The following is a 25,000-nucleotide window of genomic DNA, read 5'->3' as shown; positions in this document are numbered from 1 at the left end:
TCTGACTACTTCTTCATCCAGTTCAACGCCAGCCTGTCAGAACAGCCTCCGGCTCCTCAGCCGATGGTCACGTTCCGCTGCAACATCGGAACCTGTCTCCAACGCACTTCTCCTCTGTGGTTGCCTCGGTCTACCTCCACTCAACACCTTCTCCTCTCTGGAGGTTAATGAAGCCACCGACTCGCTCTGCTCCACACTGACCTCGTGTCTAGACGAGCTGTGCCCTCTTACCACAAGGCCAGCTCGATCCAAACATTCTCATCCATGGCTAAATGATACCCTCCGATCAAGAGCACCAAACTCAGAGCCGCCCGGAGGAAATGGCACAAATCCAAACTAGCTGACGACCTCAAAAACTACCAGACACTCCCTGACCTCCTTCTCAGCCAGCATCACTGCTGCTAAGACTGCTTTCTACCATGACAAAATCAACAGCTACAGACACTCAAAACTTTTCTCAACCTTCAAATCGCTACTCAACCCTCAGCTGCCTCCTCCTCCATCCAGCCTTACTGCAGATACCCTCGCCTCATTTTTTACAAACAAAGTGGCGGCAATCAGCAGTCAATTCTCTACATGCCCACTCAACGCATCTGACTCAGATAACGCACTCCTACAACCTCTAGGGACTGCTGGAACATCTTTTTCAGCATTCACGCCTCTCTCCGAGAGTGAAGTGTCCAGACTCCTGACATGCAGCCGTCCTACCACATGCTCGCTGGACCCTATACCTACGAGCCTACTTCAGTCCATCAGCCCGACCATCGCTCCAGCTATCACACATGTGATCAATGCCTCGCTAACCTCCGGCACATTTCCAACAGCGTTCAAAATGGCCCGGGTAACACCGTTACTTAAGAAAGCTTCTCTCAACCCTGCTCAAGTCGAGAACTACTGCCTGTCTCACTACTGCCTTTCCTATCCAAAGGCATTGAACGAGCAGTCTCCAAACAGGTCTCTGACTTCCTTTCACAGAACAACCTTCTGGATCCAAATCAGTCTGGGTTCAAAAAAAAAAAACTCTCTACGAAACGGCTCTGCTGTCTGTAACAGAAGCCTTAAAAAGAAGCCAGGGCGACTGCTTGGTCATCAGTACTCATTCTGCTTGACTTATCGGCTGCCTTTTGACACGGTTAATCACCGTATCCTTCTCTCTATACTTCGCTGACATGGGAATCTCGGTTCTGCTCTCTCCTGGTTTGAATCCCTACCTCACAGGGCCTTCGTTTAGCATTATCATGGCTTGGTCAGCTATCCGCACCTCACCATCTCACTACAGGGGTCCCCAGGGCTCAGTGCTGGGCCCCCTCCTCTTTGCTATCTACACCACCTCCTTGGGACAGATTATCCGTTCAAGACGGCTTCTCATACCACTGCTATGCAGGCGACACACAGCTCTATCTGTCCTTTCCACCTGACGACCCCTGGTTTCAGCACGGATCTCGATTGCCTTTCAGACATAGCTACATGGATGAAGGCACACCACCTCCAGCTGAACCTCTCAAAAGACTGAACTGCTGGTCATCCCAGCTAAACCTACCATACACCACGACATCAACATCAAATTTGACTCCTGTCTGTTTCACCGACCAGGACTGCAAGAAATCTAGGAGTTGTTCTTGACAACCAACTAAACTTCTCAGATCATGTTGCCTCAGTCGCCCGTCATGCCGTTTAGCACTCTACAACATCGGGAAAATCAGGACTTACTTGACTCAAGATGCTACCCAACTTCTGGTTCAGGCAATAGTCATCTCACCACTCGACTACTGCAATGCCCTCCTGACAGGTCTCCCAGCCTGCGCGCCCAGTGAAACCACTTCAGATGATCCAGAACGCGGCGGCGCTCTGGTCTACAACCAACCCAAAAGGGCACATGTTACCCGCTGCTCATCCAGCTACACTGGCTACCTATGGCGGCCCGCATCAAATTCAAGTCTCAAACGCTTGCCTACAAAGTAGTCTCGGTTCTGCTCCCACCTACTTGAATGCCCTCATACAGACTTACACTACCTCCAGACGGCTCCTCCTCTGATGAACGACGTCTAGCTCTACCACCACCGTACGCCAAGCCAATCCAAACTTTTCTCATCTGTTGTTCCTCGTTGGTGGAACACACTGCCAGTTCCTACAAGGGCAGGGACATCCTTTTCCACTTTCAAAAAACTCCTGAAGACCCAGCTCTTTAGAGAACATCTACTCTCATAGCAACACTTACAACAAGTCTTACTGATCCTAGCACTCACCAGCCGTTTTAAACTGACAAGTAACTGTTAAAAACAGCACTCACCGACGCACTTATTCTTACTGTACTCTAATGTTTTTTAAACTGTCCTAAAATTGTGAGAATTGTTCCAAAACGTACTGTTTACCATGTTGTTAGTCGCTTTGGTTAAAAAGCGTCAGTAATGTAATGTAATGTAATGTAATGTAATGTAATGTAATGTTTGGACGCTCGGCCAAGACGAAGCAAAACCTCTGCGTTTAACCTAAAAAGCGTCTCCGTGCGGACAGGCCCTTATTCTTGCCCCTACTCCCACACACTTCCTGACCCCACCTCTTGGAATGTAAGGTGCTGACAGATGGTGGTCCTCACTACACTCCCCCAGTGCTTCAGTCTCCTCACAGCAGATCCACCGACAGCTCAGAACCAAGAGGATGCCTTTCCAGGAATTCACTCTCTCTCTCTCCATCTATCTCACACTCTCTCTCTCTCTCACACAGACACACAGATAAGTCCAACTCCAAATGAAGTACTATACTATGTAATTCTACTGTGTCCGCTGCCCTGATATTCTATTGCATACATTCCTCATTAAGAATCCTGCTGTCAGTCTGTCTCATTACCAGCTGGAGGGGGAGAAACATGGGGCCATGGGACTAGGCTGGAGGGGGGCCTCATGTTTCACTTCATCTGAATGAGATGCCCCCCCTGCAGACACACACACACACACACACACACACACACACACACAGAGAGCACTCTATGGCCTCCTGCAGAGAGACACACACATTAGCGCTACACTCCAGCAGCACCAAGATAACGACCACTTCCCTTCGCTGAGTCACTCACAGCCATTACTCACGATCCCTCGCATCCCAACGCGCGCGCGCGTGTGTGCGCGTGTGTGTGTGTGCGTGTGTGTGTGTGTGTGTGTGTGTGTGTGTGTGTGTGTGTGTGTGTGTGTGTGAGTGTGTGTGTGTGTGTGTGTGTGTGAGAGAGAGAGAGACAGAAAGAGAGCAGGTATCAAGAGGCTTGCTCTGATTTTATCACTGCTCTTTGACAGGAATGTAAAACTACACAAGAAATGGAGTCTAATGCATTGGGGTCGGGGGAAGGAGAATAGGAGGAACCCGTTCTGTGCACTAACTAAATCACCGCACAGCTTTTCCAGGAAATCCACCCGCACACGCCATGAGCAGAAAGGACAGGAAGTACAATACAGCTAGGATGACTAAGACACAGACACACACACACACATCTATGAAGTCCTTTTCTCCCTCTAAGGTAAGGGACGGACTGAGAGAGCCCAGATGGCAGAAAGATGTCAGAAGACGAAGGGCGTTCAAAAAGAGAGAGGACGGGGATGTAAACATCCACAAACAAACAAACCACCAGGCGAAGAGTGTGTCCTCGCTTGAGAGGTTCTTCTCTGAACGCTTCTCCAGCCATCAACTTTGTGGCCTTTTTCAGCAGTTGACAGGTGCCATAAGGGCTCAAATCAACAAAAATCTTTCAAAATCAACAGATCTGCCCAGACATAGCCTGGCTATACATTGAAAAGCAGTCATTCTGTTCCTTCGACCTTGCATTCTCCAAGGCCAGCTCGCTGTACTCTCCAATGAAATTATTTTTTTAAATTTCTGTTCACATTTGTTTGTGGTCCCCACCACTCTGAGCCACTGGAGGTGTTAAACCAGGGTACTGTTCTCCTGGTACTTCTGGGAACATCATGCAGTCCTACCCGCAGGGTCAGCTTCATGTTAGGAGTTCTCAGAGCCAGAAGGCTGAGCATGGGATCATTTGGAGTTCTCAGAGCCAGAAGGCTGAGCATGGGATCATTTGGAGTTCTCAGAGCCAGAAGGCTGAGCATGGGATCATTTGGAAAAATAGTATTAAGAGACTGAATTTGAACGCCTAAACAATGTCATAGCTATCAAGTCTACTTTGTTTTAGGCTGCACAGTTTTGCCTCGGCTCTGTCTGCGACTCCTCCAAGCTTACTATAGTTACTTTCAGGCCTTATGTTGATCCCTCCAAGCTTACTATGGTTACTTTCAGGTCTTATGTCGACTCCTCCAAGCTTACTATGGTTACTTTCAGGTCTTATGTCCCACTTGAAACCATCAAGATGTCTTTATGTGACGACTCCCAGAAACCCCAAGTATGACAGCATGGAGTGAGAATGCTCAAACAAATCCCCATTTCCCTCGAGTTTGTCCAATTCATGTTTCAGATATATGAAGCTGATTTAGGATTTGGGGTCCCTATAAAAGTGCAGGGAGTGAATCTAATCCAATGCACTTTTTTGGCAAATTCAATGAGTCTTCCCCAGTCCTGTGAAGTCCTCACATTCTTATTGTTGTCCATTTTATGTCTTAGACCGAACCGTAAACAATTCCAGCCAATCAACACCTTGCATCGGGAGTAGGGAATGAGACCGTATAATTTGTTTGGCTGCTGAGCTCAAATATCAACAAGAATTGTTGCCAGAATTGTGGACCGTCCCTCTAAGCCCCAGCTTTGTGGACAGTAATGAACAGAGCCGGGCAGGCCAAAGAGAGAGGCTTGGGCTGGGCAGGGCTGGGGTTAAGCTGAGCTAAACTAGGCCGTCTGTCAGAGGCAGTTAGAGGCCATCTGAGGTGACTGACCCAGGAGTGGAAACCAGGAGCGGACCGCCTGCCTGCCTGTCCTTCGCCGCCTGTCTGTTTTCTTACAGTACGCCATGACACAAACCTCAAACTGTCTTTAAGGGAAGGGGAAAAAAGCCAGCAAGCCCCAGCAATACTCCTGCTGTTGTCCTCCAAAGTAAACACAGGGGGAGGGAGTGGCCTGGCTGCCCAGCTCCCAGCACTGGTCCTTGGGCCGGGTGTGTGGTGACACGGTGCTTGTGCTTGGCCAGTTCGGGGGAGGATAACTAGGGAAGCCACTGGGCTGGCCTGGTCAGAACCGGGGGTGGGGTGGGGGGTCTGTAGCCTTCCCACTCGCTCGGTCGGGAAGCTGGCGTGGCACTGTTTGTGTTTCTGCTCGTTTTAGAAGGACAGAATTTAGCGTCGCACCAGGCCTGTTATTTTGGCTGGCGGCGGGCCTCCAACCGCGATGGCACTGCGTTCTGATGCAACGGGCCCCACTGTCCAGCGTCCCCCTCTCCGCGCAGGGTAAACCAGGTCAGACGTTTGTGCCTGCGTCTTTGTGTTTAGCACAACAGGCCCCCTTCTGACATGTCAAAATTCCTGTGTCACCAACACTAAACCAAAGCAAAACAAACAACAAAGATATTACTGTGATGTCGACCATTCCCTCTAGTCTTAGCAATTACTGTGCAAGCCAAAAAGAAGTATTCTGTGCCCTCTGTTAAAGCATCGCCAGAGTGAGTCACTGTGAGCACATCACCACCGGCGGAAAAGAGCTTTGGGAGTTCAGCACACCAATTAAAAGGTTTTATTTGAAGATGAGGCAAAACGACATGAGGAAACAGTCCCATACGGATCACTGTTGGCCCTCTGGAGGGTTGGAGAGACAGACGCAGCCGATGTTGTGTCTACCGGAGCTGGTAAACAACGCTGGTTTAGTCTGTGAGGTTGACCATGAGCTGCCTGCTAGTCTGGCGAGGGAACAGGAAGTGGACTGAGAATTGTTTGCCGTTGCTGGTGATAAGAAACAGAACGCAAAGTTCCTCGACAAAGGTGCCTGCTTTCCGCTGCTGACCTCCAGCCAAGGTCACTGGAAGTAGTTCAGAGTATCATTTCCTCTTTGTGTGTGTGTGCGTGTGAGTGTGTGTGCGTGAGTCAGAGCCTTTCATTATCAGACTCTGATGTTGATATTAGTCACTATGCCTCACTATGACTATTATCTGAGTCAGCAATAAAAACGTACAAAAAACGTAACAAAAAAAAAACTTTTGTAAAAATATAGTCGTGAGGAAATTAAGCCAGCCAACTGTATTGTGCTGACAAAATAGAAAAATAGAAGATAATAGAACTAATCATAATTAATGATTATCTACTCTACATAATCTAGCACAGCCACATCATGAGCTAGCATATAGCAGGAGACAAGGCTAACTCTGACACCATGCAGGTCCGCGGGCCATTCAAACAGCTATGGCAGGAGTAATTACACCACCAGCCCTGGCTCGTATTGTGTTTCCAGTGGGTGTGAAGGTCGGGTTTGTAAAGCGTGATCGATCTGTGATTAGTAACTCTCCACTGCCACTCCCACTGCCAGCCCAGACAGCTGACTGAACAAAGAGCACTAGTGCCCTGTAAGGAACAAGCTGTTCCAAAAGAGCAGAGGTTGGCTCCAAGCAGGGAGAGAGTAGGAACCAACATCTGGAGAAGACCTTCAGAGAAGGGCACAGGGAGAGAGGGAGAGAGAGAGGGAGAGAGAAAGGGAGAGAGAGAGGGAGAAAGGGAAAGGGAGAGAGGGAGAGAGAGAGAGGGAGAGAAGTATGAAAATAAAATACTGTCACTCACTGTGTAGAGCTCGTTCAGCACCTTCATCAGATCCTCCTGCAGCTGAAATGCTATTTCCTTACTCTGCAGAGAGAGAGAGAGAGATGGAAATATAGACATTATTAACCATAACCATTTGTAATCAAAGCGTAATGCACTGCACTGTGCTTTCCCAGACACGCTCGTCCCCAGAGCAATCTGGAACGATGATAATGACGATAATGATGAATGTGAAATAGGCTGCCTGCTCACGGAGAAACGAAAAAGAGGATGAAGCCACGCGAGGGAGAGAGAGACAGAGAGAGAGAGAGAGAGAGAGAGAGAGGAGAGACAGAGAGAGAAGATGACAGAGAGAGAGAGAGATGACCGAGAGAGAATGACCGAGAGAAGAGAGAGATGACAGAGAGAGAGACAGAGACAGAGAGAGAAACAGAGAGGAGAGATGACAGAGAGAGAGAGAGACAGAAAGAGAGAAAGAGACAGAGAGAGAGAGAGACAGAGAGGGAGAGATGACAGAGAGAGAGAGACAGAGAGACAGACAGACAGAGAGGCAGACAGACAGACAGACAGACAGAGAGGCAGATAGGAAATGAAAGGAATGAAGTGTGGAGATGAAGCCGCAGACAGGGACCGAGCATCATCTGAGGAGAGAGGAGCTGAAATCTTTAAGCTCTTATGTTTGTATGTTTTTTTGCGGTGGCTGTGACTGCTGTCTGACAGATGGAGCGTTTGCTAGACCCAAAGCAACACAGAAGCCTCAGGAGAGAGAGGAGGCTTTGAAAAAGCGCCTCGAGAAAGGATGGGGATGCTCAAATCGCAAACATACAGGCTGTATACACACATAAACTCTTTACTGGCGTGGGTTATCAGTGATCAGAGTGTGCAGAAAACGTTCTTTAATGCACGTCACAAACCACGCAAATGTCAGTGGATAGACATTTCTCATGAAAGACCCGCTGCAGGCTGCCGGCCTGCCCGTCGCGGCTGTGTAGCGCACAGAGGCCTGCTGCCTCTAACTCAATCACTTCTGCGCTAATCTCATCTCGGCCCATCTGGGCTCATGTCAGATAAGCACTCATTCCCCTGTATCAGGACGGGACGGCTCCGCCGAAAGGCATGACACAGCAAGGCAGCCGGACAGGAGGGGATGGGAGGGACCGCACGAGGGCAACGCGCGGGAGATAACACATCACGGCGGAGCAACTGCGCAGCGCGGCTTAATGCAACAGGACAGGATGTTAGTGTGCTGTGACACAGCAGAATCAAGCTTATCAGCCTCGCGTCACCCTGGAGTCTTTTCATCTCTGCACTTTCTACACTCACGATAATGTGCCTTCTACACACATCTACACAAGAATCACACATCTAACTCTCCAAAACATGTAGCCATGGTAGCCAGCCTGCACGACTAGGTCTTATCCCAAACGCATACTACTGGGGTAAGGGAGAAATGTGTACTTCCGAGAACTGACCATGATGTAGAGGTAAGTTCAACTTGCTCTTGACCCATGCCAAGGTCAACTCCAGAGAAAGGGGATACTCACCACTGATAAGAGGTTAGGGCTGAGGACGCCCACGCTCTGACTGATACAGAGGTCGTGACCCCACCTCAGAAAGGTCTTCTGGAGTGAGTGTGTGTGTGTGTGTGAGAGAGAGAGAGAGAGTGTGAGAGAGAGGAGAGGAGGTGTGAGAGGAGGAGGAGGAGTGAGGAAAGGAGGAGGAAAAGGAGGAGTGGAGGAGGAGGAGGAGTGAGGAGTGGAGGAGGGAGGAGGAGGAGGAGGAGGAGGAGTGAGTGAGTGAGTGTGAGTGTGTGTGTGAGAGAGAGAGGAGAGAGAGTGTGAGAGCAGGAGTATGAGGAGGAGGGAGGAGGAGTGAGTGAGGGAGTGAGTGAGTGTGTGTGTGAGTGAGTGTGTGTGTGTGTGTGCACGTGTGTCCAGATGTTTACACTTTTTTAGCTAACAGCCACTTGGGCGGACAGGCTGTAGTAACTAAGAGGCTAGAGCCCATTCTCACTAAAACATGGGCCAGGTTGTGGCTCAGTGACTTCTTAGCTAAGGTTGACTCAGTGACTTCTTAGCTAAGGTTGACTCAGTGACTTCTTAGCTAAGGTTGGCTCAGTAATTTTTAGCCAAGGCTGACCAAGTGACTTTAGCCAAGGCTGACTAGGACTTCAGCTGGCGCCTGACCCAGTGACTCTCAGCCAAGGCTGACCTCAGCACTTCAGCCAAGGCTGACCTGTGCGACTTCAGCTGGCGTTGTGGCTCAGCGACTTCAGCTAAGGCTGACTCAGTGATTTCTAGCTAAGGTCGATCGCGACTTCAGCCAAGGTTGACCTGTGACTTTCATTAAGGTTGACTCAGCACTTCAGCTAAGACCGGTGACTTTAGCTAAGGTTGACTCAGTGACTTCTTAGCTAAGGTTGACTCAGTGACTTCTTAGCTAAGGTTGACTCAGTGACTTCTTAGCTAAGGTTGACTCAGTGACTTCTTGTCAAGGTTGGTCGAGCACTTTAGCCAAGGCTGAGGCTGACCCAAAGACTTGTGCTGCCGACTCAGCACTTCAGCCAAGGCTGACTCAGCACTTCAGCCATACACTCCGAAAGGGACTTTAGCCAAGGTTGACCCAGTGACTTTAGCTGTCGACCTAGTGACTTTAATGGCACACCAAGTGACTCTAGCCAAGGTTGACTCGGTGACTTTCAGCCAAGGCTGACTCAAGACTTTTAGCCAAGGCTGACTCAGACTTCAGCTACATTGACTCAGTGACTTCTTAGCTAAGGTTGACTCAGTGACTTCTTAGCCAAGGCTGACCTGTGCGACTTCTTAGCCATGCTGACCTAAGTGACTTCAACAAGGCCACCCAGACTCTAGCTGGTTGCCGACTCGTGACCTTTAGCCAAGGCTGACCTCAAGGACTCTAGCTAAGGCTGACTGTGACCCCCAGCCAAGGCTGACTCCAGCACTCTTAGCCAAGGCCGACTTGTGCGACTTCAGCCAAGGCCGACCCAGTGACTCTCAGCTAAGGCCGACTCACAGCACTCTTAGCCAAGGCTGACCTGTGCGACCCCCAGCCAAGGCTGACTCCAGTGACTTCTTTAGCCATGCTGACTCAGCACCTCAGCCAAGGTTGACCTGAAAGACTTCAGCTACAAGACTCAGTGACTCTTAGTCAAGGCCGACTCAGTGACTCTAGCCAAGGCTGACTCCAGTGACTTAGCCAAGCGTTGACTTAGCACTTCAGCCAAGGCTGACTCAGTGACTTCAGCCAAGGCTGACGCAGCACTTCAGCTGCTGACTCGGTGACTTAGCCAAGGCTGACTCGGTGACTTCTTAGCTAAGGTTGACTCGGTGACTCCTTAGCTAAGGTTGACTCGGTGACCCCTAGCCAAGGCTGACTCATGGGTGACTTCTTAGCCAAGGCTGACCTCATGACTTAGCTAAGGCTGATCAGTGACTTCAGCCAAGTCGACCTCAGTGACTCTAGCCAAGGTTGACCAGTGACTCTAGCCAAGGCTGACTCAGCACTTCTTAGCCAAGGTTGACTATGACTTCTTAGCCAAGGCTGACTCAGTGACTCTTAGCTGTTTTGACTCAGTGACTCTTAGCCAAGGCTGACCCAGTGACTTTAGCTAAGGCTGACAGTGACTTCTCAGCCAAGGCTGACCCATGACTTCAGGCCAAGGCTGACAGTGACCCCCAGCCAAGGCTGACCCAGTGACTTCTAGCTAAGGCCGACTCAGTGACTTCAGCCAAGGCCGACTCCAGTGACTTCAGCTGCTGACCTAGTGACTTCTTAGCTTGCTGACTCAGTGACTTCATTGCTGTTGACTTAAAGACCTCTTAGCCAAGGCTGACCCAGTGACCCCCAGCCAGGTCAGACTCCAGTGACTCTTTAGCCAAGGCTGACCTCAGCAGTGACTTATTATGCTGACTCAGTGACTTCTTAGCTAAGGCTGACCCAGTGACTCCCAGCTAAGGCTGACTCAGTGACTTCAGCCAAGGCTGACCCAGACTTTAGCTAAGGCTGATCTGAGGACTCTCAGCCAAGGTTGACTCCAAAGGGACTCTTGGCTAAGGTTGACTCATAGTGACTTTAGCCAAGGTTGACCTGTGACTTCTCAGCTGTTGCTGACTCAGTACCTCTAGCCAAGGTTGACCTCAAAGTGACTTCAGCCAAGGTTGACTGAGTGACCTCAGGCTGGGCGCCGGACTCAGCGACTTCATTGGCTGACCTCAGTGACTCTTTAGCCAAGGTTGACCCAGTGACTTTAGCTTGGGTTGACTCATGACTCTTACTACAGCTGACCCAGTGACTTCTTAGCTAAGGTTGACTCAGTGACTTCTTAGCTAAGGTTGACTCAGTGACTTCTTAGCTAAGGTTGACTCAGTGACTTCTTAGCTAAGGTTGACTCAGTGACTTCTTAGCCAAGTGTTGACCTTAGCACTCTTAGCCAAGGCTGACCAGTGACTTAGCCAAGGTTGACTCAGTGACTCTTAGCCATGCTGACCTTAAAGGACTCTTAGCCAAGGTTGACTTGACTCTTAGCCAAGGCTGACTCAGTGACTTAGCCAAGGTTGACTCAGTGACTTCAGTCAAGGCCGACCTCAGTGACTCTTAGCCAAGGTTGACAGTGACTTCAGCTGGGCGCTGACCCAGTGACTTCTTAGCTATGGTTGACCTGTGACTCTTAGCTAAGGCTGGGACTCTGTGACTTCTTAGCCAAGGCTGACCCAGCGACTTCTTAGCTGCTGACTCAGGACTTCTAGCTAAGGCTGACCCAAGGACTTCTCATTTAAGGCTGGGACCCAGTGACTCTTAGCTAAGTGTTGACCCAGCACTCTAGCTAAGGCTGACCAGTGACTTTAGCCAAGGCTGACCAGGCACTTTAGCCAAGGTTGACTCAGGACTTCAGCCAAGGCTGACTCAGCACTCTTAGCTAAGGCTGACCCAGTGACTTAGCCAAGGCTGATCAGTGGGACTTCTAGCCAAGGCTGACCTGGTGACTTCTCAGCTAAGGCTGACTGCGACTTCTTAGCCACATGACCTGGTGACTTTAGCCAAGGTTGACCAGTGACTTCAGCTACATGACTCATGACTTACTAAGGTTGACCCAGTGACCCCACAAGGCTGACCTCAGTACCCCTTAGCCAAGGCCGACCTGAAAGACTCTAGCCAAGGCTGACTCCAGTGACCCTTAGCCAAGGCTGACTCCAGTGACCCCCTTAGCCAAGGCTGACCTTGTGACTTCTCAGCTGGCTGACCAGTGACTCTGGCTGGCGCTGACCTGCGACTTTCAGGCCAAGGCTGACCTAAGACTTGGTTGCTGACTGGATGTCAAACCAAAACGGTTTTCAGACTCAATATTTGTAAACAATCATTTTGGTGAGTTTCTTCCTGACGCCTTCACCACAATCCCTTGATCCCTTGACAATGAAGGAGCCAAATATCACGGCGTCAATCGGACAGACTGCTTCAAGTGTGAGCAGGACCAAGAGGGACAAAGAGAGAGGAGGTGGGTGTGTGGGGCAGTTAAGTGCAGAATATGCTCCTAAAGCCAGTAATCCAGATCAGCCTTAATGATGGATCACACATATCAGGCTGAGGCAACAAGCCAGTCAGGTGCTACCACCTGGAGAATGGACTGCCATAATCACACACACACACACACACACACACACACACACACCTACTCACTCACACACCACACACACACACACACTCACTCTCACACACACACCACACACGCGCACGCTCTCACTCTCACTCACACTCACACACACACACTCACACACACAGACGCACGCACACACACACACACACACACACACACACACACACACACACACACCACACGCACGCACACACACACGCACTAAGTCACACTAAACATGCATTCTAAACTACACACAACATGTTACGAACAGACCTATTGCTATACTGAAGGCTAGACACCAGGTCACCAGAGGTGCAGTCACATGAATTATACTACATACACACACACACACAGCCATACCGTAATCTCTCACAAAGGCTAACACACAGAGCAGGTAATTAGATTACCACCTGGGGCATCCACTGAACATACACACACACAGACACACACACCCCTGCAGCAGGACAGAGCGCTTCCTGTATGAGTCACAGGTGCTGCGATGGCAACGTGAAGACATGTGGACCTAACAACAGGAGTATTACTCACTGCCAAGAGCGGCACACACACACACACACACACACACACACACGGATGCCCAGCCTGTTCCGCTTTTATTCCCTTCTTGGGAGGTAGATCAAAAACAGCATTAGTCTGTATAAATAGAGCAAAGTCACCTCAATGAGTACACTGTTACTCACACACTTTTATAAACACACCAGCATGCCAAACACACTGTCAAAGAAGATATACTATCACACCACTGGCGTTATCGCACGCACGAACGCACGCACCACGCACACACACACAGTCACGCTTCGATGTATTCATTACTTCACCCATAGAAATAAATACAGACAGACAAGCACAAGCACAATCACTCACTCACATTTTCTCTCTCAAACATAAAACACACACACACACACACACACACACACACCCTTTGGCTGTCTTTAATGGTGATGCTTAGGTGATTGGAGGTCTCAGTTTCCTTGAGCTGGGATAGATTTAGTACCACACACTTTCTCCCTCATCACCAACCTTTAAAGTGATGAAGACATCCTCCACCACCACCACCACGTCGTTAGAGGCCCGCCTGCCACCGAGACGATCCAGCCTGCCCCACTCTGCTCCAGAAACCAGCCGCCTGAGTCAGCTGCTCTGTGGGCCTAGCTCTGTCCAGGAGTGGAGGGAAAGTGTGAAATGACTGAAAACATGTCTTATATTCTAGTTTCTTCAAAGTTGCTATTTTTTTTTATTTAATACCATATTCAGCAAGCCATAACTTGACAAATATTCATCTGTGGGCCAAATAACTTTGCATTCATTCATAGTTTTGATGCCTTCAGTGAGAATCCACAATGTAAACAGTCATGAAAATAAAGAAAACGCTTTGAAATGAGAAGGTGTGTCCAAACTTTTGGCCTGTACTGTACTTGATTGACATGTTCAGTGACATTGGCACAAGGTAGAATGGTAGAATGGTAGTAACAGAATGATGTCTCTACGGAGGCTCTCATCATCACGCATGTCACGCAAACAGGAGTCTTGATCAGATCAAAATGACTATGGAAAAAGCCGTTCTTGTCATATTTATATATATATTTATATATTGTCTTATTTTACGTTATGGCTGGCTTGGTGTGGGGTACACTCGGCCGTGAGAAAGTGGGGAATTAAAATAAAACTCTTAAGAAGTAGAATAATTGATGATCGCATGATCGCAACACAGTGATGAGACTGGCAATGTTGTGAGTGGGAGTTTTCAACATATAATTGGGAATCCTGTGGTGTGGATCCAGGAAAAGACAGAATATAACAGTGAAGAATATCAGTGGGTGTGTGTGTATGTGTGTGTGTGTGTGTGTGTGTGTGTGTCCTGTAGCAACAACTGAGAGCCCTTGTGGGTTCCGGTAAAGTAGGGCACATTACTGTACTGTCCACACCCAACACCCGAGCACCTCTCCGCTCACATTATTGGAGGGTCATGTTTCACAACACTAGCCCAAATCAATCCCATGCAGGCGGCGGTGGGGTGAGGCTTCCTCCCCTCAGGGGGCACCGAATAAGGCCCTGCATGAAGCACTGGGACAAATCTATGAGAGTCATTCACTCAAGGCCATGGTGACAGAGTAGGGCTGTCATCCCGTGTATGTGTCTGTGTCTGTGTGTGTGTGTCTGTGTGTGTGTGTGTGTGTGTGTGTGTGTGTGTGTGTGTGTCTGTGTGTGTGTGTGTAGCGGGGAGTGCCATAAAATTATTGACATACAAGGCAATAACCTGCAATGTACTAGAAGGGATCACTGAAAGGCATTAAATAGCAAGGCTATGGAGATGGATCAGAGAGTTTGGGCATCAAAGGACCAAGCCACGGTACTATTACACATGGAGAGACCTCAGCTAACACAGCTAATGGAGCTAGGGGCTGTTTAAGGCCACTGAATATCTACCTGAAGGTCCCTCTGGTAGAATAAACAATGACCTTCAGCACACTCCATGGGTTTGTTTACATAATTGATAAAAACAGGAAGTGCATACAGGAGGTAAACCCAGGAGAGACCTTCAATTGGCGGGCCATATCCTAGCATTTCAATAACATTCAGTAACCTCAGTTACAGAACGTCTCACTCTCCACAACAGGGACACTTCACTCAAGTTGCATTGTTCCTCTTAGACTCAATGCAGAGCTGATTTGAATATCAACCTACTGGCTGGGTATTAACAATGATCTTGTCCACATTTTTTCCTGTGACGGGAGAAGAATAGTGGCAGACATATTGACCATATCTTCATCATCTTATAAAATATGGATCATTAGGCAAACCGTAAGATTTAAATAAAATTATAAACCCAAAGGGTATGAAACGCTACTTCAAGAGCATCACCTCATCTTAGCATGTGAAATATGATCCTGATGTCTTGGTTGAAATACTGACGGCCAATGATCTATGCCTCAACCCTGACCCAGGGGTTTTCGGAGATCACTCCAGACATAACGGACCCTGACACAGCGCATCTATAATACACCTGATACTAACTCATCCTCAGTGGATCATCTGACCTGCATCTGGGTCAAGGGTTGCAATAAGCAGGCGCCAGCATGTCTTGCAGTCCTAATGACCGAAGTTACAAGCCATTTGCTCATCGCGTTCATCACTCCTACATCATGTTACTGTAGGTATATAGACGCTTTCTGACGTTAGAAGCCTGACCGTGGCTGCAGGGCTGAGCCACACAAACGGGGGAGAAATGTACACACAGCATCACTGAGGATCCATCCAAATTCACAAAATGCAGCGGTGGGCTAGATTATTTGCCTACCACAATCTTATTTGTGCAAATAATATGTCATAGAAGTGCATATCATGTTCTTATGATCAGAATTGTTATTTTATTTTGATACTTACTACGTCTACTCTGAGAACATTGTAAACTTCACGAGGGACACAAACACACAACCTAGCTCTGCTCCTGCCTCAGTGTGTTCATTGGAACGGAAGTTTACGGCGCCAAGATGTCAGTAGAGACTCTCAGTACACCGAACGTAATATATGAGATAAAACGCTGTGCATCACAGAATCCAATCACAACAACATTGTATCGTGGCCCAAATGCAGTATTGCATCATTGCCTCTGTGGCAAAACCATCCCTAATGCGTTGGACGGTGTGATGACAACACTCAGACTGGGCAGGAAGGAGTTAATGTGGGGCGCAGAGGGACATTGGCAGGCGTCTGTAGGACCAGAGTGTGTGTGTGACGGCGAGGTTCACACACTCCCGCCCAAGCAGGCAATGACACCACATACCCAGTAGCATGGCATCTCCATGACAACAACAGTGGGTGACTATGCCAGGTGAACACCTGCGCTTCGGATACACACACACACATCAACAAAGTCACAGAACACACACACACACACACACACACACACACACACACACACACACACACACACACACACACACACACACACACACACACACACACACAGTCAAGGCAAAACGTCTAGCTACACAGTAGTCACACACAAGACTGCATGTAAATGCACACAGAGACAGACCAACGCACACACACACAAACACAAACAAACACACACACACACACACACACACACACACACAGGCCTGGAGAAAACAGGGCGCAGGGGGCTTTCCCTGCTGTGGGTCTTATTACTGCAGCTTTGCTCTAATTAGGTGACACACCCCAGTGAAAAAACTGCCTACAAACCCTACAACCCCCCCCACACACACACACACAGCCCCCCACTGCTGTGCTCAGAAACACCAGGAGGATAGCATGACTCTATTCAGTATGACAAACACATAACCATATGCATACACACACACATACAGTACACACACACACACACACACACACACATTATTGAAAATAATGAAAAATGACTCAGTGGTGTGTGTGTGTGTGTGTGTGTTGTGTGTTCATCCTAAAGTGGAGCGTTGGCGATGTGGGATGGTGGAGGATGCCTAACTGGGTGTGTGTTATGATGCACTAAAGTGTGTGTGAGATGCTCTTCATCAGAGTCATGTGGTAATATCTGACAGTTACACTTCATACAATGTCAGTGAAGATTGAGAGGGGTAAAGGAGTTCATCAGGATGCTGGAGAGGAGGGCATCATGTGCGATGTCTAGTGTGTCTGTGTGTGTGTGTGTGTGTGTGTGTGTGTGTGTGTGTGTGTTGGGGACAGATGGTTAGGTGTGTTTTGCATGTTGCTGAGCCACATCAGAAAAAGCTGACTCGGCACACCCATGCTTCGGGCCTGAACAGAACACAGTCTGTTAAGTGTGTGTGTGTGTGTGTGTGTGTGTGTGTTCAGGGGACAGTGTATGGCACAGCGCACCGCGGCCCTTTAACCTTCACTGCTAAAATAACAGGAAACTCATCTGCCCACTTCCTGTCTGTCCATAGGGACAGTCGTGGGGAGGAGGAAGAGCTGACCTGTCCCCGTCATCCCCGCAGCAGCAGACCCTGACTCCAGTGCACAGGATGGCCTGCTCAGCTGTGCCGCATAAACAACATCCCTCCCTTTCCACAACATCCCTCTCTCTCTTCAATATCTCTCTCTCTTCAACATCCTCTCTCTCTTCAACATCCCTCTTCAACATCCCTCTCTCTCTTCAACATCCTTCTCTCTCTTCAACATCCCTCTCTCTCTTTAATGTCTCTCTCTCTTCAACATCCTTCTCTCTCTTCAACATCCTTCTCTCTCTCTTCAACATCCTTCTCTCTCTTCAACATCCCTCTCTCTCTTCAATATCTCTCTTCAACATCCTTCTCTCTCTTCAACATCCCTCTCTCTCTTCAACATCCTTCTCTCTCTTCAACATCCCTCTCTCTCTCTCTCTTCAACATCCTTCTCTCTCTTCAACATCCCTCTTTCCACAACATCTCCCTCTCCTTCTCGTTCTCTCTTCCACCCGGCTGGACCTCTGGGCTCCAGTGTGCGGGAGTGTGGAGTTCGGCCAGTGCCCAGTGCCACTGGCTCTGCCCAGACAAATCTGCTTTTGCTCTGTTCCCATTCTGATCCTTTCCGCATACTTGTCATGTCTATTGTCCATCTCTCCTGACGGTCTTTCTTCTCCCACTCTACTCTCTGTCTACCAGCTGTAAACGTGAGAGCAACTCAGCCTTGATCTGTTCAAGGATCAAACATACGCACACACACACATCTAACAAATTCAGAAACTATATTTGCACTCTCTCCTCATTAGGACTAGTATTAGATCAGTTTGTCTGTAGTCAGTCAGTCAGTCAGACAGACAGACACACACACACATTCACCTTCTTGAGCAGGCGTGTGGAGTCCTCACTGATCTGCATGAAGCGCATGATGACGTTGTTCAGGTAGATGTCGCTGAGCGTGGCGTGGTCCTTGCTCTCCCGTCGCACCTGGTTCAACAGCAGGTACCAACAGTTCACCGGGGACAGCAGGTTCTGGTCTTTTCTACAGAGAGAGAGGGGGGGATCACTGGTAAGACCTGAAAAATAAAATGCCAACAGCATGCTCTTCCTTCCTTTCCCTTGATGATTACTGTCCTACACAGCAGTATCTGGAGTCACTAACTTCCATGGTGAGCTGTGTGTGTGTGGGTGTGTGTGTGTGTGTATATATAATGTGAGTGTGTGTGTGTGTGTGTGTGTGTGTGTGTGTGTGTGCGCATGCGTGTGATGTGGTGTGTGTGTGTTTGTAAGCGTGTGTTTGTATGTGCATGGTTGGCTTATGTGTGTGTGTGTTCCTTGCAGCTGCAGTACACAGCGACATTTCTGGGGCATACTGTACAGAGGCGTGGTCCTGGGACAAAGCCATGCTAACAGGGGAACAGCCACGCGGCTGCCACGTCCACACATATACACACACACACACACACACACACGCCAAAATAAACCTGTGCTGGAGGAGGTCTGGAGGACTGCAAGCCTAGAGGGACATGAGCTATTTGAGTGAGCCACAGTTTGCTGCAGCAGCACATTTTTCCTACAGTTTTGCATGTAGCACAGCAGGGAGAGCTACTTTTGAGTGAGGAGGGGAAGAGAAAAGTTGCTGTATGCAAATGAGTATTATCTAGTGAAAGAGGGAAAGAGGTGTGTGTGTGTGGGGGGGTATGGGTGTGTGTGGTATGTGTGTATGGGTGTGTGTAAAAATGAAAGACAGACAAAAAGAGAATGTATGATGAATGTGTGTGTGGGGAGGGGTTGTTAATTTGTGAGGAAATGAGTTTATGATAGACAGCAGGAGATGGCGTGTGAGAAAGAGAGAGACGCCAGCTCATGACTTCTGATTGACTCAATCCATTCCCAGCACTGCGGGCACAGGGTCAACAGATGGCAGAGAGTGGGAACGCCAGGATCCATATGGAGCCTCTCCTCTGCTTCCTCTTCACCCACTCACACACTCTCTCCCTTTCTCTCGCTCTTGTACACACACACACAGACAGGCAGCTCCCATCAACACTACAGGTGAGAGATTGCATTTTATCCCACAAGCCTTGACCTATACCCTAACCCTGAAACACACACACACACACACACACTACCTCCCAAAGTTCGACTGGAACTCACAGAAAACGGAAATGCACCAACATTTGCTGGCCAATCAAAATATCAAACCCACGGTCCCGCTCATTCCTGCAGTACCCCCCTCTTCCTGTGTCTTTCTCTGCTCATCTGAAAAACAGGATGCCATCTTGGCTTCACACATGACAGACTCCCCATAAGGCCCACATTAGAGATGAACTCCAGGACCATGTAATAGCCATACTCTCAAGGCCCTGGTTAGAGGCAGGTGGAAACACACACACACACACACACACGACTCAAAGAGGGCACATCAAATGTAACCATGAGGGTCTAATTCAACTAAAAGCCCACAGACATATGATTGCAATATACTGCGTGTAGGACATGCCATAAGGACCTCTTTTAAAAGGGCCGAGAGAGAGAGAGAGGGAGAGAGGGGAGAGAGGGAGAGAGAGAGAGAGAGGGAGAGAGGGAGAGAGAGAGAGAGAGGGAGAGAGAGAGAAATGGCAGCATTACACTAGCAGTATAGTGCATTTTGTTAGAATGCAATTACTGCAAATCTTTGACCCTGGTGCATGTCATCTTCACATCCCTACTTGACCACACAAGTCTGTGTGTGTGTGTGTGTGTGTAGTGTAGTGTATGTGTGTGTGTGTGTGTGTGTGTGTGTATTTGTCTGTGCGTATTAACAAGTTGCATCCCAATATCTCATACACAGTATGAAAGATGTTCTAGAAGGCTTGATAATATGCCAGTGATGAGCTGCTCTAGTTTTGAATGAAATACAAGTGAACTTCCTGTGAGTAACACCGACTACCATCCACTACCAAACCTGTTACTGTAAACCCATGACTCAAATGGACTGGGCTGTCCATAATGAAGCCGGATGGTCATTAGGTAAAGTAGGTCACTAAGCACAAGGCCAGACTGGTGGTTGAACCCGCACTGCTCACGAGATGAATCAGAAGATTGGTTCATTTGATAACACACACACACACACACAGTTCAGGAACTCTGGTGAGGAGATGGCCCAGATCCCAGAATGCATTGTGGAAATGTGTGTCCACTTCACCAAACTGCAAATTGAAGCCTAGTGTCAGAATGGACTGACCCAATGGGTCCAAACACGCATTGCTGACCTGACCTATTCACCACAGCAGAATCAACCCATTATGATCAACGGTTCTCTCTCTCTCTCTCTCTCTCTCTCTCTCTCTCTCTCTCTCTCTAATAAAGCTGTATGGGACTCATGGCCAATAAAAAGGGAAAAACTACAAAGGCACATCCACATGCTGCAACTAGTGCGTGTAAGCCGCTTTTCAGATATAAATCCTCCGAGTATATGAGGAGGTTTGTCAAACGGAGGTCCTACCCTTCGATGATTCAGATGATGCTAACTGCAGACACAACACTGACCTTATAATGGATCGAGTGTGAAATCCATTACACAAAGACATTACACAGAATCTCCGCGGTGGTTGTCGAAAGTGAGGGGTGGGGCTTTGTAGAGTTCACAAGATGCAGATATGACGAGAATATCATGGCTGCTGCCTGTCACAACTGCTTTTTGTTTACAAAACGTAGCCTATACATTATGTAGGCTAAAGAAGAGAAATCTATTGTGCATAGGCTAATACATCCTCTCCCCATGTGTCGCATTTACGCAGTGTGTGTGTGTGTGTGTGTGTGTATGTGTGATAATGACAGTGTCTGTTAATGTTGTTTCTATATATTATTCATAATATGGCAAAAAGGACTACCACATAATAACAGGAAATGCATCCAAAACCCCTTACTTTCAGATTTATAAGAGGCACAGAAAAAGGTCACTTCTTTGTAATGTATGCATTTATAGTTAGATTCCTTATGTATTCTTAATGATGATGATGATGATCAAGACAGACAGACAGAGAGAGAGAGAGAGAGAGAGAGTGTCCCTGTCCATGTACCCCTATCCCTTATACCTGTATAATTGCTTAGATCCTGAAAAAAATATTTAAAAAAAAATCTTTGTATATTCCCACAAGGTGTTTAGGTGCTCTGAAAATGAGAACCAAAATGATTTTTCAGACTTGTAAGGTCTGCTGTTCAGACCCTGAAGGAATTTATTTTCTGTTCATTGTTTTTTGTGAGAGTGTTTCTACTAAAATTTGTATCAACTTTGAGGGACAGCTATGACCATGCAAGATTATCCAGACCAAACGTGACACCTTTTAAGCTACATACTATCCTATTTATGTACCAGCATGCAAAATTTGAGCCTCCTACATGGTTTAGTTCTTGCTGTGGGCTTGTGAACTTTGACAAAAAAAAAAAAAAGAGGCCGAACAAAATCGACACCCCCCTCCCCTGTAAAACTGTCTGTATCTTGGAAAGCATTGATTCATAAGAGTAATTTTACAGTGTGTGTCCCAAGGTAACATAGGTACACCGGCAATTTTTTCAGAATATTTTTGAGACCTATGGCCCTGGCTGAATTGACGGGAACGACCCGGAGAGAGAAAGACAAAGATATATAGAGAGAGAGAGGGAGGAGAGAGAGAGATAGAGATAGAGAGGGAGAGAGAGAGAGAGAGAGAGAGAGAGAAGGAGAGAGAGAGAGAGAGAGAGAGAGGGAGAGAGAGAGATAGAGAGAGAGAGAGAGATAGAGAGAGAGAGAGAGAGAGAGAGAGAGAGAGAGAGAGAGAGAGAGAGAGAGTGGGTGGGTGGAGAGAAACAGCATGAAAGGGCCCAAGGCTACAGAAGGACAATCAAAGGCAAAAGTTGCAGTAACAATCTTTGTGTTTTTTTTTCTTTTTTATTCTTTATGAGCACCCACTCCCCTGGCAAAAGAAACTTTTCACCAGGTGCTTAGGATCGCCTTCCTCCTCGAAATTGTTCCCCATCCCTTTCTTGTATCCAACCATCATATCTATAGTCCGGGCTTTACTACCTTCTCCTTCCCTCCCTCCCTCTCATCACTTTGTTCATTTTACTCTTCTTCTCTTCTCTCTCTCTCCCTCTCTTCTCTGCAAGGCAGCAGTTCCTATCCATCCAAGCCCCGTCTCTCACATAGTCAGTGCTGAGTCTCCATCCTTTATCTCAGGCAGCAGAGCACCTTTCTCTCTCTTTCTATAGATTCTCTTTATCTCTCTTTCAGACTTTTTGTCACCAGTCACACACTCCATTAACAAAAAAAATGTAAAGCCCTCTCGACGAGATGTTGGATTTTCACACCTGCTTCTGCCAGGACCTGCTGCTACCACACCTCCTACTCTCTGCCTCTCCTTCCGTCTGCTGCTACCACACCTCCTACTCTCGGCCTCTCCTTCCGTCTGTCAGAAGCCCAAGAAGGACAAGATGGGAAACGCTGAGTGAGGAAGACAGTCCAGGAAAGCCTTGTGAAACGGAGCTATTGTTCACCAGTAATTATGAAATGGCTCCCTGCTTTGTGGCTCTCCGACAAGCCTGACAGTTCCTTTCACAGTCCAGGCTTATGGAAATGAGGGGCAAACGAATAAACATTCAGCGGCGCAAATATTTACCAGCAGCTGAACATCAGACTGAACATAAAGAGGGCTTTTACAGGTAACACAATAAAAACAAATACCAGGGATGGGAGGATGTAAACGTGGTTTTAGTGAGAATGTTTTACAAATGTTACGTAACGACACAGCCCAAGAGACGGCTTTGATTTCAAAAAAGCCTCCTCGGGATTGTGTCACTTGCCAGAGACAAGCTGCACTTCAGTGTTAATCCCAATACTTTTGACTGTCCTTGTGCAGGAAAAATTAGTTACTGAAGCTGTTCAATGTGCAACATCATTTTAAAATAACACTTTGAGTCACCAGCAAGGATAATAGCAAAGGAATAACATGGACATGACTGTCCATCGACTTAGACACAGTGAGCTACTGCCATTTAGCCACTGAAATAGCATCTCGTTTATCTTATTATATGGTACTGACCACGGAGTGGCTAAAAGTCCTTTCGGAGTCCTCCTCTGAACACTGCTGATACTCCAGTGACCAGCACTAAGGGGAGTGGACAGTACAAACATAATGAAATAACTCCCCCATCACTCCCTGTGTAAACATGGGCCCATGTGTGATAGCTCTGCAAATACCCATCAAAGAAACTCCTCAACATATTCATATGCATGTGCGTGCGAGCACACACACACACACACACACACAAACCCAGTCAGCTTGATCAGCAGATAGCCGCTTAGTCTCTCCAGAGTTTGTTGAGAATGAGCGCGTCCTTCAGTCTCTTCCGTGTTTGCATGTCTCCCCTCTTCTGTGTGTGTGTGTGTGTGTGTGTGTGTGGAGTGTATTTTGGTGGAACTCAAACTATCCAAATGAGAAAACAGATCCAAGGAAAGAGTTCATTCCGTTCCCATGGGAGCAGAGAGGCGAGAAAACATAGAGGGAGAGAGAGAGAGGAGAGAGAGAGAAAGAGAGAGGAGAGAGAGAGAGAGAGAGAGAGGGAGAGAGGGAGAGAGAGAGAGGGGAGAAGAGGAGAGAGAGAGAGAGAGAGAGAGAGGGGGGGAGAAGAGGAGGAGAGAGAGAGGGAGAGAGAGAGAGGGGGGAGAGAGAGAGAGAGGAGAGAAGCAGAGAGGGAGGAAAGAGAGAGAGAGAGAGAGAGAGAGGAAAGAGAAAGAGGAGAGGGAGAGAGAGAGAGGGAAAGAGAGAGAGAGGAGAGAGAGAGAGAGAGAGAGGGGAGAGAGAGAGAGAGAGAGGAGAGAGGAGAGAGAGAGAGGGGAGAGAGAGAGGGAAAGAGAGGAGACGAGTAGAAAGAGAGTGAGACTGAGAGAGAAGATAGAAATAAAGAGGGGACAGAGGGGAAAAGTAGAGAATTGAGAGGGAGAGGGAGAGAGAGAGACAGAGAGGAGAGGAGAGAAGTAGAGAGAGGGAAAGAGAGGCTCCAGCAGAGAGTATGTGATAATGGGATGCTAGCCAACTGTGGCCTTATTTTTCTGTCTATAGAACTACTTTCCTGTGTGCTAAATGTTTTTTTGGAACTAGGACGAGATGTTCAGGGGCCCCACCATTGCTCATCCTCACCTCCCTTCCCCTCCTCCTCCTCAGCCCCATCCGGTCCAACAGCACTCTCCTGCAGCACTCAGAGGAGCGGAGAGCAACGTGAGGACACACCTGCTACACATGAACTTTCAACTGACTGACATTTAGCAGACGCTTCTATCCAAAGCCACGGAGACTTGAAGCGACAGGTGACGAAACCGCTGCTCCACCACAGAAGACCGATATGAGGACAATCAAAAGGAAGAGGACCACAAAACAGAAGACATTGTGGTCAAACAAAACACAAGTGGACAAAGAAATATGAGGAAAAAAAGCACAACTTTGATACAGGTTGTATGGTATAACATTGTTATGAAGCCCTGCTGAGAGTGGTGGTGAGGGCCACTGGACGCTTAAAGCCCTGCTGAGAGGGGTGATGGGGGCCACTGGACGCTTAAAGCCCTGCTGAGAGTGGTGGTGAGGGCCACTGGACGCTTAAAGCCCTGCTGAGAGGGGTGGTGAGGGCCACTGGACGCTTAAAGCCCTGCTGAGAGTGGTGGTGAGGGCCACCCAGGCCTCATCCATTACACTTAGGGCTCACCTCCGCATCCGCAACAAGATGGATGGTGCTAGCAG

The 25,000-nt window shown here is 48.2% G+C and overlaps 1 protein-coding gene across 1 annotated transcript in view; it reads right to left on the bottom strand.

Annotated features, from left to right (window-relative positions):
- The window catches only part of srgap1a (SLIT-ROBO Rho GTPase activating protein 1a), a 127,172-nt gene that overhangs the window by 59,877 nt on the left and 42,295 nt on the right, over positions 1-25,000 (bottom strand). Inside the window, exons 3-5 of the mRNA XM_048256159.1 lie at positions 18,126-18,288; positions 6,696-6,758; positions 6,550-6,562 (exon numbers count right to left, since the gene is read on the bottom strand). Coding sequence (XP_048112116.1) covers positions 6,550-6,562; positions 6,696-6,758; positions 18,126-18,288 — 239 coding nt within the window. The remainder of the gene's footprint in view (positions 1-6,549; positions 6,563-6,695; positions 6,759-18,125; positions 18,289-25,000) is intronic.

Source organism: Alosa alosa, chromosome 11 (genome assembly GCF_017589495.1).
Source record: "Alosa alosa isolate M-15738 ecotype Scorff River chromosome 11, AALO_Geno_1.1, whole genome shotgun sequence".
NCBI classification, from domain to species: Eukaryota; Metazoa; Chordata; class Actinopteri; order Clupeiformes; family Clupeidae; genus Alosa; species Alosa alosa.
This window is presented reverse-complemented; position numbering and strand designations above follow the sequence as displayed.